The sequence below is a fragment of the Balaenoptera borealis genome (genome assembly GCF_965194805.1).
Source record: "Balaenoptera borealis genome assembly, chromosome: 5".
Taxonomy (NCBI): domain Eukaryota; kingdom Metazoa; phylum Chordata; class Mammalia; order Artiodactyla; family Balaenopteridae; genus Balaenoptera; species Balaenoptera borealis.
The window spans coordinates 134136803-134153323 of NC_138862.1; the positions used below are offsets into that span (position 1 = coordinate 134136803).

Consider the following 16521-nt stretch of genomic DNA (forward strand, 5'->3'; position numbering starts at 1 on the left):
TGAAATTCTTTAAAAGAGCATCTCATCCAAAGCAATATCTAATGATTGATTCTATCATCATCATATCATAACCCAGCTGCATTTTTTCTTTCTGTCTAGGGATGCTCATGAAGAAACATGAATTAAGAAAAATAGTCCAGACTTTGAGGTCAAAAAGCCTGAACTCACTGCCCATTCTGTCATCCAGTACTTTGTACTGACATCTGACCTTGATTTTACTCATATATAAAATAGTATAAAGCTGCATCACATGATTGCTATAAGAACCAAATAAAAAAATGTGTGTGAGTATGTTCTGCAAACCATAAGCAACACTGGGGTATCAGTCATTACAACTGCAGAGGAGAGAAGTGTTGACAGTTTTGCAGACTGGGTAACAGAAAGAAAGCAAGATTTTTTAAAACCTTGACAAAAAAAAACCTCACACAAGAGCAAGAGCTAGACCCTCTGTCTCTTCAGTTCCTTTACTCTGATATTCCAACATTCAAATTGCCTAAGAACACCTTTAAAAATACAGATTTTGGGGATTCCCTTACTCCTATTGAATCAGAACCTGGAGTATAGGGATCAGGAATCTCAGTGTTAAGGAAAGCTGCCCCATTGATTCTTTTTTTATTGTTATTAATTTTTATTGGAGTATGGTTGCTTTACAATGTTGTGTTAGCCTCCACTGCACAACAAAATGAATCAGCCATACACATACAGATAATCCCCTCCCTTTTAGACTTCCCTCCCATTTAGGTTACCACAGTGCATTAAATAGAGTTCCCTGTGCTATACAGTATGTTCCCATTAGTTGTCTATTTTATACATAGTATCAATAATGTATATGTGTCAATGGAATATTACTCAGCCATAAAAAGAAATGAAATTGAGTTATTTGTAGTGAGGTGGATGGACCTACAGTCTGTCATACAGAGTGAAGTAAGTCAGAAAGAGAAAAACAAATACCATATGCTAACACATATATATGGAATCTAAAAAAAAAAAAGGTGCTGAAGAACCTAGGGGCAGGACAGGAATAAAGACGCAGACGTAGAGAATGGGCTTGAGGACATGGGGAGAGGGAAGGGTAAGCTGGGACGAAGTGAGAGAGTGGCATGGACTTATATATACTACCAAATGTAAAATAGATAGCTAGTGGGAAGCAGCCGCATAGCACAGGGAGATCAGCTCAGTGCTTTGTGACCATCTAGAAGGGTGGGATAGGGAAGGTGGGAGGGAGACCCAAGAGGGAGGAGATATGGGGATATATGTATATGTATAGTTGATTCACTTTGTTATAAAGCAGAAACTAACACACCATTGTAAAGCAATTATACTCCAATAAAGATGTTTTTAAAAAATGCAAAAAAAAAAAAAAAAGAATTAAAAAACATGGCTACACAAATAAATAAAGAAAGAAATAGTGTACATGTGTCAATCCTAGACTCCCAATTCTTCACACCCCACCCCTTTCCGCCTTGGTATCCATACATTTGCTGTCTACATCTGTGTCTCTATTTCTGCTTTGCAAATAAGATCACCTATACCATTTTCTAGATTCCACATATATGCGTTATTATACGATATTTGCTTTCCTATTTCTGACTTACTTCTCTCTGTATGACACTCTTTAGGTCCATCCACGTCTCTACAAATGACCCAATTTCATTCCTTTTTATGGCTGTGAGCCAGCAATCCCACTACTGGGCATATACCCAGAGAAAACCATAATTCAAAAAAACACATGCACCCTAATCTTCATAGCAGCACTATTTACAGTAGCCAAGTCATGGATGCAACCTAAATGTCCATCAACAGATGAATGGATAAAGAACATGTGGTACATATATACAGTGGAATATTACTATTGCCCCATGATTCTGATGCAACCAGCAGCACCAGTCAATGGCTGGTCCTTTGGAAACAACTGCCTTGACCTTGACACCTTTCAATGAGAAACATCAGCCGTCCTAGGCTCTATTGCTCAGGTTAAACCTGTCTTCAGTCTCCAGAAAAGAATGCATCTCCCATACTGACTGGGAATGCAGAATGTTTTGAAACATCTGTGAGTGTTACGAGCATTTCCCCATCACCATTCTCCTCCTAGTCCTGAGCATCCATACTCAAGGGTCTCAATGGCCCTGAGATTATCCTTGGAATTATCTATCTTGGTAATGCAAAGGTTTGTTACTTAACTTCTTTCCAAGCCAATCCTCTCCCTCACAAAACCAAGCCATTCAGTGTTGCCTTGGATGGTCCATCTGAGGTGTGGTGTGATGTCTATGTGGGATGAGCATTTGAAAATCAAGAAGTGAGAAGAAAATCAGCAGGATTGATGCACATCAGCCATTTGCACCCTTTGGGGTGGTTAAAGCAGAGAAACAAAGACTAGAGTTTCCATCTTCTGTCTCTTATCATCTAAACCTGGCTAGGACTCTGTTCTTCTAGCCCTGAGGAAAGAACCTTTTCTGTGTCTTGAGAATCCACCTATAAGTTACTTCTTGGAGATTATTTCAAAATCTTCTACCAAAAGGCACCACATGAATATAATTAAATCTCTTATCATATGGCTCATGATGCTATGAATTTGGACCAAGTGTTGCAAAAATGCCTCTAGAAGTCAGGCGGGGGAATTCATTGAGGGTGAAGAGCTTGGAGAATGGAGAATGAATGCCCATCTGAATGGGGCAGCCCCCAGTGGTTGCCATGTATGAATGTAGTCCCAGGTTGCCAGATAATATGATTTTTTTCCAAAGGGAGGGCAATAGAAATAGCGGCTGTTTTCTGTTGACAAATTAAGAGAAAACTACGTTTAAGTAGGACGAATAAAACACCTCAGGGTAAGTGTGAACTTGCAGACTACCAGTTTGTGACCTCTGATTTTTACTATTACTCAAAACCATAATCTCTTAATAAACTGAAAAGAACTATGCCAATACAGTAAATCCTTGTACCCACACAGTTAACCAATAACATATGCAATCCTGCCCCCCCCCCACCAGAATGAACATTTTAAAAGATATAAAATTCAGCTCAAATAGAAGCTGAGTCTTCACGGGAAGAGTCAAATAACCATTGGTCTGTACAATAGCTTGTTTTCAACTGCTAATCAGCAGTGGGTTGGGGTTTGGTTTTTCTGTCTCTTGCACAGGGACATAAAAGGACCATATTCTCCTCCTCATAACCTGGATCATTCATCCCACCAGGAATAGCAGATGGTGTTCCTTACAGGGTAACCCTCTCTCACACAGGGCCCTGCATAGGAAGGGACAGGGACAGGGACCAAGCCCTGAACTCAAGAGTGTATCCAATTTTCTTTGCTGGATATTGTGTACACACATGATATGGTCAAAAATGGTTTCCCTGATTTTATTGAGAAACTTTCCTTGTACTCTAATGAAAGTGGGGAGATTTTTTTTACAGTTTGTGCTAATGAATGACTCTTGGGATGTATCCAATAAACTGTCGACTGAAAAAAATTGCACAGACTAAAAGTTGAGAATTATGTTTTATTCAGAGGACATTCTGAGCACTTCAAGCCTGGGAGACAGCATCTCAAATAACCCTGAGAGACTTCTCCCAAGAAGCAAGGTGGGGAGCCAGGATATATAGGAGTTTTTGCAACAAAGACCAGGTAGTGGGAACATCAAAAGATTACTCTTAATTAAAGAAAACCATATATCTCAAGTTAATGAAATTTAGTGCTTTTCTATGTATGGGAATATGCAAGAGTCTGGGCTCACTGAAATCATTCCTTTCATATGCGTCTCAGATACCTGGGGCCAGTATCCTTCTTCTCTCCATCCTGATCCCCTCATGGTGCCCCGTGGTGGTGGCTGCAGTGGCTGAGGGCTTGGCAGCCGGCTCTCCATCCTGAGTTCCCTCAGGGCTCACCATCAGTGTGGCTATAATGTGATGGCTTGGTGGCTGCAACATCCTTTGTTTACTGATATGGCAGCAATATTTTTCATTCACAAAACGATGTTTCTATTTGAAAGCTGACAGTTCATGTAGGCTCCAACTGACCCATAAAATATGAGTGATGGATATCTCCCTTTGAGAGATACTGTAGGATCTTGGGTTATCTGTAACTTGGTCCTGTAAGGCTTCACAGAATATAAATGGTGTTGAGTATTCTTACTTGGGACAGACGTGGAAGAGAAGAACTTTAGTGGTGGGGGTACTAGCAGAAAGCAGGTGGCATACCCAGAGTTTCACTCAAAGGGCTAAACTCTTCACACAGAGACTCTTTGCATGTGCCTGGGCAGGCGTAAGGGAGCTGGAAAAGGACAGCGTGGCAGCAGCAGAAAGCCATTACCACCCCTCTGTCTGAGGGTCAGGACTGTGTCACCAGATCCTGGCGGCAGCTCCCTCTTGGATGGGAGTCCCTAGCAGACTTGTGTGTAGAGGGACGGAGACACTGCTTATGTCCTTCTGATCTCCTGCCAAGTCTCCCCTCTGGCTGCCTCCACCCAGAACCCAGAGGTCAAGGGAGCCCAGGAAAGTCAGTCCATAGAAGTCAGCCTCCAGGGGCACAGAGTATGGCAGAAAGTGAGAGAGAAATGGAAAGTTATTACCACAGAAGGCCTGGGAAGTCTTCGCTCCTGGAACATTAGAGCACAAAGAGACTTTTCATCCTCTAATCCTCTAACCCTCACTGGTTGATGAGGAAACTGAGGCCCCGGGGACTGAAATGACCGAGTCAACATGTGTAAACCCAACAAAAGGCACACTTGAGACCACAGGCAGTTATCTTCATATCCCTTTTCATGTCCTTCCCCTTCAGTATGCTGGGATTCATGAACTATGACACTCATACTAGAGTAGGGTTGGCTAAAATGGGGCTTCTACATGGTCTTTTGCCCTGACTGTGCCCCTCAGACTTCAGGAATTGAATATAGATTTCTTTTCTCCTTAACCCAAATGTGCCCTCAGACTCTTTCTCATCCTGAGGCTCCAGGCAGCCCCTATTAATCAATCCATCTCGTTGCCCTGTTATTTAACAATACAAGGTGCTCTAAATACTTAAATACAAAGCTCAGATTATTCTATGATTTTCCTCCTTGAAACATGGCTTATTCTCTGAAGATGCATCCTTGAAGACATCCAAATTGCTCACCCTGGTGACTTGGTGGAGGGCATTGACAGTTTGGAATGAGACAGAGCACCGTAAGATGAATCCTCATGAAGGATAATGATACGAAGCCCTGATCCCTGATGAGTTTTCTCTTTCTCTCTTCTGCAGGTTGACAGAACAGAGGTGATTCGCACCTGCATCAACCCAGTGTATTCAAAACTGTTTACCGTGGACTTTTATTTTGAGGAGGTGCAGCGCTTGCGGTTTGAGGTCCACAACATCAGCAGCAACCACGATGAGCTGAAGGAGGCTGACTTCTTGGGCGGCATGGAGTGCACACTTGGCCAGGTGAGTCCACGGTGCCCTTCCTCCCTTTTTGCCTTCTGAGGGCCTTTCTCCTTCCTTTTGTCTTCTCTCCTCTCATTCAACCCTTGTTTTCTTTCTGCTGATTTTATTTCCTTTAACATGCAGCATTTCGTGATGTTCCATGCACTGCCATGTCCATTATATTCAACATTATACTTACATCTGGATGATGCTGCAAATATATCAAGTGTTATCTTGCAAAGATAATCATTTTTGCTTTCTGAATTCCTTCATTCTGTCAGTCATTTATTTAACGACTATTTATGGAGCACCTGCTCTGCTCCAGTTGAGTGTCTGCTATAGCCTTATCCTGATACATCATAATCTTCTATCTCCCAACTCAACTATGGGAACCGCCACACAGGGAGTATCCCTGAGTCACGTGTATTCCAAGCCTCTGGTGCCAAAAATAGCCCAAGAGAGGGCTAAATAGATATTTGGTGAATGAATAAATGCTTTACTTAATCCTCACAACAATGATGGGAAATAAACATCATTATTATATCCATTTGTCAGTGAGAAACGAAGACTTAGAGAGGTAAGTGACTTGCCTGAGGTCCTGCACTAACGAGGGCAGAGTTACAACCAGGTGAGCCTCACTCCACACCCCATCATCTTGCCTTTCTTACGCCTTTCCTTTTCCCCTTCCCTTACTGCTGTACCCAGAACTTGAGTAGGTGCTGAGGAGAAACCTAAATGAAGAAATAGTCCCTGTGCCCAAGACTAATTGGAGAAGGCACAGTATATGCCCCTCAAATAGAGCCATTCATGATGCCCTCTAAGCCATCATGAGACAACATATCCTGGGCTCTGTACATAGGGTTGTGGGCCTGCAGGGAAGGGAGAGCTTTCTGCTGGGGAGAATCAGAGAAAGCATTGCGGAGCCAAACTTTGAAAAAATATGGTCCAGGGATTGAAGAAGAAGGAGGAGGGAAGCCTTTCAGGCAAAGCATAAAGCATAGAGGTCAGAGTAACCATGCAGGGCTAAGGGGCGGGAGGACCAGGCAGTCTTAATCAGGGTCAGATGCTGATTCACTAGGAAACCAGTGCAGCTTAAAATTCAGAGCCCCTCACTTGTGTGGACCCTTCCAAAGCTCTGTGTCACGTTTTTATTTGTAGTTTTGTACTTTTTTCACAAAGAAGGATTCCAAATTATATAAACCTCACAAAATCTGAATTAATCCCATGCAGAGGTAAGGGTCTTGTTTAGGGATTAGTAAGAAAAAGTCTGCCTGGCAGAGAAATGGCAAGCATGCATGTTTGTTTGCTGTCTTCACCCTGCCTCATGCCACTTGTCACTAAAGGAAATTTCTCCCATGTGAGCACTGACAAAATAGACAAGCCCTCAGTTACCCTTTTCTGGCAAATATAGTGATTGATTTCATAAGATTGTTCCTTGCTTCTTCAGTAAAAGCCAAAAGCCTACTGTGGAAGTAGAGCTGAGGGGAGGCAGACAGAGAACCTGGGATGTTCTCCCTCATATATTATATGATGGTCATTATATGTCTCTCTCATGGCTTTTGGAAAGAGTCGAGAGCAGATAGTTCTAGAGTCTTGCCAGGTACAGTGTCCTATAAGTAGGCATTGAATGAATGAATGAATGAAAGAATAGTGGATTTGAGATGGAATTCTGCAATGTATAAATAAAATTAAAAGGTGACTAAAATGGCAGTTTTATAGATATAAAGGAACCATTCTAAGATTCTCCCTTAGACAATGGGCATCCCTTCTATGTATAAAAGTTATATTAAAAAAAAAAAGTTATATTAAAAAAAAAAGTTATATTCTGTCCCAAGAAATAAATGTAGATCCATTAAGAATCATGTAAATAAAATATATTTTATCTAAAGCTTTCATAATTTTTTCTGTGTGAATGACCCTCAAACTTACATCTTTCATAAGGTTCATTTTCCCATATCCAGCCAGTCCTTGACCCTCTACTTTGTGCCAGGCAGTGTGCCAGGAGCCAACAATAGAGTGGGAGGCCAGAAGCATTGTCCTTGCCCTCAAGCAGCTCACAATCTAGTTGGGGATAAAGATGTAAAAAAATTAATTACACAAACAATTAATTAAATCACAACCATTCTTAAGGAGAAGTACAGAAGAGGAGAACAAACAATGAGAGGATGGCCTCAGGTGGACAAGGGCTCAAACAAGGCTTCCAGAGGGAAGTGACATTTCCACTGAAACTGGAAGGGAGCGGGAGCGTAAGCAGGGAGAGGAAACACATTCTGAGCAGATGGGAACGCTGTGTACAGAGTCTCTGGATTCAGGAAGGAGTTTGGCATATGGTATCTTCATTTGGACTTCCCAAAAAGCCGACTCTGAGATAGGAAGTCAAAGGAGGTGTAGGAAGCACCATGGTGGAGTGGAGAAGTGAGGCAGGAAGAGGAGGGCAGCCTGGGAGGGTGTGTTGTCCAGCCAGCTACTGGACATGGGTAGCTGGAATGTAACGGGGCTACGACATTCTAGAGGCCAGTGCAGGGCAAACACCAAAGAGTGATCTCACCCTCAGGATGAGGGAACTGGAGCTTTTATACATGTGGGGGTGTATATACTCTCAACAGTCATTGAGGGCTGTTCCCATCGTGGAAATAGTAATCCCCTAGCATTTATGGCTTATTGCATGGGTGGGAAAGACCAGAAGAAGTTTTCAAGCAAAGAAACACAAGTGCTAGTGGTCAGAAGTCAGTGCTGTGCACTCAGGTCATAGGGCCTGGGGATAAGAGCAGGTCACTGACAGCATCTGCTATATCGACTCTGGTTGTCCCCCACCCAGTAGCCAATCTCCTCCCTCTTTCAGCTGTCAGACCCTGATCATTTTCAGACGATTTTCCACCATGCGGCCATGCAGAAAATGGCTCTATCCCTAGCTCAAAAAGTGAATCCTGAGGAATCTCCACCAATCATATGAATCCCATCCCCCTTTGCCAGACATTGGTTTAGGGGTGGGCTTGTGAGCAATTCTAACCAATAAGACATAAGAATTTTTCTTGGAAAGGTTTCCTAGCCTTAGCAAAAGAGATACACATGAAGATTCCTGGAACCACTGCAGTCGTCTTGCAGGAGACTGTGGATAAGAGCAGCCCTTGGGGAGGTCAGAGCCAAGAGATATGGCAGGACAGGCCTGACACCCCGTACCTGGAGCCCACCTACCTGTGGACTCCTCATTAGGAGGGAGTAAGCTGTCCTGCCGTCAAAGCCCTTTGGGGTGTGGTTTCCCATTACTTGAGTGTAAAGCATCAGGGTTGATATGGAGTAATGAGGAACTGAGAGATGGCCAGACGGTCTGGAGTGGAGGGAACAGAGAAACTGAGGGGTGCATTGGCATAATCGTCTTAATCTCTCAAGATGAGGAATATGTAGACATGAGCACTGAGGATGAATTACCAATAATCCTTCCTAAGTATATTTTGATGCTTTTGAAAGGGCTTTCAAACTGATCATTTCACCTGGCTTTTTTTTTTTAATTTATTTTTTTGAAGTATAGTTGATTTATAATGTTGTGTTAATTTCTGCTGTACAGCAAAGTGACTCAGTTATACATATATACATTTTTTTCATATTCCATTACAGTTTATCACAGGATATTGAGTATAGTTCCCTGTGATATACAGTAGGACCTTGTTGTTTATCCATCTCACATATGCTAGTTTGCATCTGTTAATTTCAAACTCCCATTTCACTTGACTTTCCCGACGACACTGGGAGGACAGGTGTCATCATCCACATTTCATAGTAAACAAACTGAGAAACAGAAAGATTCAATGCCTTGACAGAGCCAAGACAGAAATCAAGAGTTCTTGATCTTTAATTCAGAGCTCTTTCTTCTGCCATTATTTAGGAAAAGATAATGTGGGGAGGCCCCCTGTTGTGAGAAATTTTTTTGACATTGTGACTTAAGGTGGGAAAAGGACATGAGCAGAAAGTCAACAATGCTTCCTGAGTCACACTACTTCACCCCCGGGTGACTTGCTGGCCTTACTGGGTATCCTGCATATACTTAAACAATGCACCCTCTCATAGTATAGGCCACGTGACAGGTGCCATTGACCTTTCCCACACTTTGGGGCGCCACTCATTGGCTTAAATCAATAAGGATGTCTTAATTTTGTGGCAACAGTGATTGATTCAAGGAATGTATGTAACTAATCGGGTGTAACGAGATGTAAATATATATTTCCTGGAGCCTTCTGGGAAAGAAAAGGTAGGGCTGTGAGGTGGAAATGGACCCTGCAAGAGAAGAATGTGGAGCTACTGGGGAAAAAGAGAGAAACTGAGTAATGTTCTTTACACTCTAGATAGAGTCTTGTCTGAAGCCAGCCTGCCCTGGGAATTTCAGCCAATAGCTTCCCTTTGGACTTCCTTGGTGGTCCAGTGATTAAGAATCTGTCTTGCAATGCAGGGGATGCCAGTTTGATCCCTGGTCAGGGAACTAAGATCCCACATGCCTTGGGGCAACTAAGCCTGTGTGCCACAACTACTGAGCCCGCATGTCACAACTAAGACATGACACAGCCAAAAATAAACAAATTAATTAATTTAAAAAAATAGCTTCCCTTTGCTATAGGCTAATTCTTTTTGCTACTTATAATGTGAAGTCTAACTGATTGAACCATACTCCATAGAACCCCTTTCCCAAACCATAGAGACCTCTTTAAATTCCAAGCTCCTGTAACCCATCTCCATTTCATTCATGCAGCTCATTCTACATTGCCTTGAGAAGGTTTTTTTTATCAGCTCATTAAAATAATTTCTCTCTATAATTAGCACTTATTTTTATATTTATCTGGTCCCCAGATTACAAGATTACAAGTTTCTGAAACTAGAGGCCACATTCAGCACTTATTTGTGCCTAAGGCAACGTCATGCTTTATATATCACACGTGCTCAAGTCAAATTTATTGATTAGTTAATTTTGAAAGTTTCAGATCAGTATGAACTTTTATTTTGACAGGATAAGTTTCATTCTTTCATTTATTCATTTTTTTTAACAAGCATTTCGAGAGTGCCCTGGGTACACCAAATACTGTGCTAGGTGCTAGAGGCACAAAGATGAAAAAGAAAGGGGCCCTGCACCAGAAGAGCTTATAATTAGCTGAGAGACACAGACCAGTAAATAAATCATCAAAATGCATATTACTAAGTGCTATAATGAGTTGTGTTCCAAAGGCTATGGTGGAAAGACTTGCCTCTGCCTAGAGTTAAGCACTGAGGAGGTCTCATACGAAAAGTGTCTAACTCTGGACCGGAATCTCAAAGAGTGGGTAGGGATTCACCAGCAGAGAAAAGAAATGACTCTCCAGGCAAAATGACTGGTACACAACAAGGCACAGCAGCATGAGAACGTTAGAGAACTCTAAGTAACCCAGCATGGAGGGATGGGCAAGTGAGTTGGGAAAGGGATAAACGAGGCTAGGCAGGAGAGGAGGAGCTGACCATGTGATTTTATGAGGCTTTCACTAAAGTTTGGAGAGCTCGGACTTGATGCACTGAAGGCCCTGAGGGGCTTTAAGAAGGGCAGGGCCAAGACTGGATGTGTGTATTAAAAAGGTCACTTGGGTATTCCTGTAAATGGTGGATGGGTGAGGATGGATGTGGAGGCAGGGAAACCAGTTAGGAGGTTGTTATAATAATAGAAAAGAGCTGAGGAGAGCAGTGGTGATGAAAGTTGAGAAGAGGAGACGCAGAGGGGAGTTTGTTCAAGAGCACAACCAGCAAGTCTTAGATACTGGGTGCGGGATGAGAGGTCCACTGGCATCTGGCTTAGGTTACTGAAGGAGTGACTTGGCTGTCTTTGAGGGGAATTGGATGGAGGAGTGGGATGGGGAGTAGGATGTAATGCTGATGCCTTAAGCTCAGGATGTCTGTGAAGAGCCCAGAGGAGATTGCCACTTGGTGGCTTGACCACGTGGATCTGAAGATGACACAGATTTGGAAGCTGGCCCCCTATAGATGGTAGTTGGTAGCAGGAAAGTGATGAGATTTCTCAAAGAGGCTGTTTTATTTTTACTTTTGGAAGAAAATTCATTGAACATGCCACATATGAACAACTCATAAAGGGTTTTAAAAAAAATCATTGAGTATGTAAGAACATTTCATTTTCTTAGGTGAAAGTGTGAGCTTGATGTCTTGAAATCAAAATCCTTTTCTATGTGTAGAGTAACACACAGACAAATGCAGTTGTCATGAGAGCTCTCTGAAGGGGGGCAGACTTCTTCACTCTTCATAGTTTGACAAGTTGTGAACCTTTGGTGAAGATGGAAGTTTTTCTAGTTTTTTTCAAATTTTTCTCTCTACTATGATCAAGCAAAAAAAACACATTTTTCTTCTTCATAACTTCAGCAATGAGAGAAGATTCCTTTTCCTTGCACTGTTCAGTTGGGCAGGGGTTGGTGGACATGGGAGCTGTAGGAATGGCATGGTCAGGTCTGAGGCACTGTTTCATGATGCTGCACCATGAAGCTGGGTGGACTAGGGTCATATCCTAGCTCAGCCGTGCTCAGGTGTATGTCCAGAGGCAAATTCCTGCAGCTACTTAAACCTCAGTCTCTTCATTTGTAAAATGGATATAATAATGCTGGCCTCAAAAAATAGTGTGACGGGGGAGGAGCTTCAGGATGGCAGAAGAGTAAGACGTGGAGATCACCTTCCTCCCCACAAATACATCAGAAATACATCTACATGTGGAACAACTCCTACAGAACACCTACTGAACACTGGCACTCAGACTTCCCAAAAGGCAAGAAACTTCCCCACGTACCTGGGTAGGGCAAAAAAAAAAAAAAAAAAAAAAAAGAGACAAAAGAATAGGGACGGGACCTGCACCAGTGGGAGGGAGCTGTGAAGGAGGAAACGTTTCCACACACTAGGAAGCCCCTTCGCGGGCCGAGACTGCGGGTGGCAGGGGGGGAAGCTTTGGAGCCATGGAGGACAGTGCAGCCACAGGGGTGCGGAGGGCAAAGTGGAGAGATTCCCGCACAGAGGATCACTACCGACCAGCACTCGCCAACCCGAGAAGCTTGTCTGCTCACCCTCTGGGAGGGGTCAGGGCTGGGAGCTAAGGCTCTGGCTTCGGACATCGGATCCCAGGGAGAGGACTGGGGTTGGCGGCATGAACACAGCCTGAAGGGGGCTAGTGCACCACGGCTAGCCAGGAGGGAGTCCAGGAAAAAGTCTGGAGCTGTGATTTATGTCATAGAGTGTTCTGCCTATATTTTCCTCTAAGAGTTTGATAGTGTCTGGCCTTACACTTAGGTCTTTAATCCATTTTGAGTTTATTTTTGTGTATGGTGTCAGGGAGTGTTCTAATTTCATACTTTTACATGTACCTGTCCAATTTTCCCAGCACCACTTATTGAAGAGGCTGTCTTTTCTCCACTGTATATGCTTGCCTCCTTTATCAAAGATAAGGTGACCATATGTGTGTGGGTTTATCTCTGGGCTTTCTATCCTGTTCCATTGATCTATGTTTCTGTTTTTGTGCCAATACCAAACTGTCTTGATTAATGTAGCTTTGTAATATAGTCTGACGTCAGGGAGCCTGATTCCTCCAGCTCCATTTTTCGTTCTCAACATTGCTTTGGCTATTCAGGGTCTTTTGTGTTTCCATACAAATTGTGAAATTTTTTGTTCTAGTTCTGTGAAAAATGCCAGTGGTAGTTTGATAGGGATTGCATTGAATCTGTAGATTGCTTTGGGTAGTAGAGTCATTTTCACAATGTTGATTCTTCCAATCTAAGAACATGGTATATCTCTCCATCTATTTGTATCATCTTTAATTTCTTTCATCAGTGTCCTATAATTTTCTGCATACATGTCTTTTGTCTCCTTAGGTAGGTTTATTCCTAGATATTTTATTCTTTTTGTTGCAATGGTAAACAGCAGTGTTTTCTTAATTTCCTATCAGATTTTTCAACCTTAGCATATAGGAATGCAAGAGATTTCTGTGCATTAATTTTGTATCCTGCTACTTTACCAAGAGAAATGGAAATAAAAACACAAATAAAAAAATGGGACCTAATGAAACTTAAAAGCTTTTGCACAGCAAAGGAAACCATAAACAAGACCAAAAGACAATGCTCAGAATGGGAGAAAATATTTGCAAATGAATCAACGGACAAAGGATTAATCTCCAAGATTTACAAGCAGCTCATGCAGCTCAATAACAAAAAAACAAACAACCAAATCCAAAAATGGGCAGAAGACCTAAATAGACATTTCTCCAAAGAAGATATACAAATTGCCAACAGACACATGAAAGAATGCTCAACATCATTAATCATTAGAGAAATGCAAATCAAAACTACAATGAGATATCATCTCACACCGGTCAGAATGGCCATCATCAAAAAAAATCTAGAAACAATAAATGCTGGAGAGGGTGTGGAGAAAACGGAACACTCTTGCACTGTTGGTGGGAATGTAAATTGATACAGCCACTATGGAGAACAGTATGGAGGTTCCTTAAAAAACTAAAAATAGAACTACAATACAATCCAGCAATCCCACTACTGGGCATATGCCATGAGAAAACCATAATTCAAAAAGAGTTTGTACCAAAATGTTCATTGCAGCTCTATTTACAATAGCCAGGACATGGAAGCAACCTAAGTGTCCATCGACAGATGAATGGATAAAGAAGATGTGGCACAGATATACAATGGAATATTACTCAGCCATAAAAAGAAATGAAATGGAGGTATTTGTAGTGAGGTGGATGGAGTTAGAGTCTGTCATACAGAGTGAAGTATGTCAGAAAGAGAAAAACTAATACAGTATGCTAACACATATATATGGAATCTAAGGAAAAAAAAAAGGTCATGAAGAACCTAGTGGCAAGACGGGAATAAAGACACAGACCTACTAGAGAATGGACTTGAGGATATGGGGAGGGGGTGGGGTGAGATGTGACAGGGTGAGAGAGTGCCATGGACATATATACACTACCAAATGTAAAATAGATAGCTAGTGGGAAGCAGCCGCATAGCACAGGGAGATCAGCTTGGTGCTTTGTAACCACCTAGAGGGGTGGGATAGGGAGGGTGGGAGGGAGGGAGATGCAAGAGGGAAGAGATATGGGAACATATGTATATGTATAACTGATTCACTTTGTTATAAAGCAGAAACTAACACACCATCGTAAAGCAATTATACTCCAATAAAGATGTTTAAAAAATAAAGAAATAAATAAGTAAAATAAATAAAAATCAGATATTGAAATATACATTTCAAAGTGGCAAAATTGTATAAATTGTATAACTCTCACATGAGGGAAAATATTAATAAGGTATAGTTCCAATCAATTTTGAAATTTCTTAAAAGATAATCTTGAAGGTTTTTTGTTTTGCTTCATTTAATCAAATATTCAGATAAACATAATTAAATCTATTGACCTTTTTTCCATTTGTAGTATGTATCACACAATACACTTACAATACAAAATAAACACACTGGATCAGGAAAAAAAATGCATGAAGAAAAAAGAAAAAAAGAAAAGTCTGGAGCTGCCGAACAGACAAGAGACTTTTTCTTGCCTCTTTGTTTCCTGGTGCACAAGAGGAGGGGATTAAGAGCGTTGCTTAAAGGAGCTCCAGAGACTGGCGTGAGCCGTGGCTATCACTGCGGACCCCAGAGACGGACATGGGACGCTGAGGCTGCTGCTGCAGCCACCAAGAAGCTTGTGAGCAAGCACAGGTCAATGTCCACACCTGCTCTCCCGGGAGCCTGTGCATCCCACCACTGCCAGGGTCCTGTGATCCAGGGACAACTTCCCCGGGAGAACGCACAGCATACATCAGGTTGGTGCAACGTCACGCCGGCCTCTGCCACCGCAGGCTCGCCGCGCACTCTGTACTCCTCCATCCCCCCGGCCTGAGTGAGCCAGAGCCCCCTAATCAGCTGCTCCTTTAACCTCGTCCTGTTTGAGCGAAGAACAGAGGCCCTCAGGCGACCTATACGCAGAGCGAGTCCAAATCCAAAGCTGAACCCCAGGAGCTGTGTGAACAAAGAAGAAAAAGGGAAATTTCTCCCAGCAGCCTCCAGAGCAGCGGACTAAATCTCCACAATCAACTTCATGTACCCTGCATCTGTGGAATACCTGAATAGATAAAGAATCATCCCAAACTGAGGAGGTGGACTTTGGGAGCAATGATATATATATTTTTTTTCCCTTTTTCTCTTTTTGTGAGTGTGTATGCATATGCTTCTGTATGTGATTTTCTCTGTATAGCTTTGCTTTTAGCATTTGTCCCAGGGTTCTCTCTGTCCGTTTTTTTTTTTTTTTATTACTTAAAAAAATTTTTTTTCTTAATAATTATCTTTATTTTAATAACTTTATTTTATTTTATTTTATCTTCTTCTTTCTTTCTTTCTTTATTTTCTCCCTTTTATTATGAGCTGTGTGGAGAACAGGCTCTTGGTGCTCCTGCCAGGTATAAGGGTGGTGCCACTGAGGTGGGAGAGCCAAGTTCAGGACACTGGTCCACAACAGACCTCCCAGCTCCACGAAATATCAAATGGTGAAAATGTCCCAGAGATCTCCATCTCAACCTCAAGACCCAGCTCCACTCAATGACCAGCAAGCTACAGTGCAGGACACCCTATTGCAAACAATTAGCAAGACAGGAACACAATCCCATCCATTAGCACAGAGGGTGCCTAAAATTATAATAATGCCACCGACACCACAAAACACATGAGCAGACGTGGAACTGCCCACCAGAAACACAAGATCCAGCCTCATCCACCAGAACACAGGCACTAGTCTCCTCCACCAGGAAGCCTACACAACCCACTGAACCAACCTTAGCCACTGGGGACAGACAACAAAAACAATGGAAACTATGAACCTGCAGCCTGCATAAAGGAGACACCAAACACAGTAAGTTAAGCAAAATGAGAAGACAGAGAAACACAACAGATGAAGGAGCAAGGCAAAAACCCACCAGACCTAACAAATGAAGAGGAAATAGGCAGTCTACCTGAAAAAGAATTCAGAATAATGACAGTAAAGATGATCCAAAATCTTGGAAATAGAATGGAGAAAATAAAGAAACGTTTAACAAGGACCTAGAAGAACTAAAGAGCAAGTA

The 16521-nt window shown here is 42.2% G+C and overlaps 1 protein-coding gene across 3 annotated transcripts in view; it reads left to right on the forward strand.

Annotated features, from left to right (window-relative positions):
- Positions 1-16521, forward strand: part of CPNE4 (copine 4) — a 611710-nt gene that overhangs the window by 389079 nt on the left and 206110 nt on the right. For all 3 annotated transcript variants that reach the window (XM_082392743.1, XM_082392744.1, XM_082392745.1), the window contains exon 3: positions 5231-5410. In XM_082392743.1, the coding sequence (XP_082248869.1) occupies positions 5231-5410 (180 nt within the window). The remainder of the gene's footprint in view (positions 1-5230; positions 5411-16521) is intronic.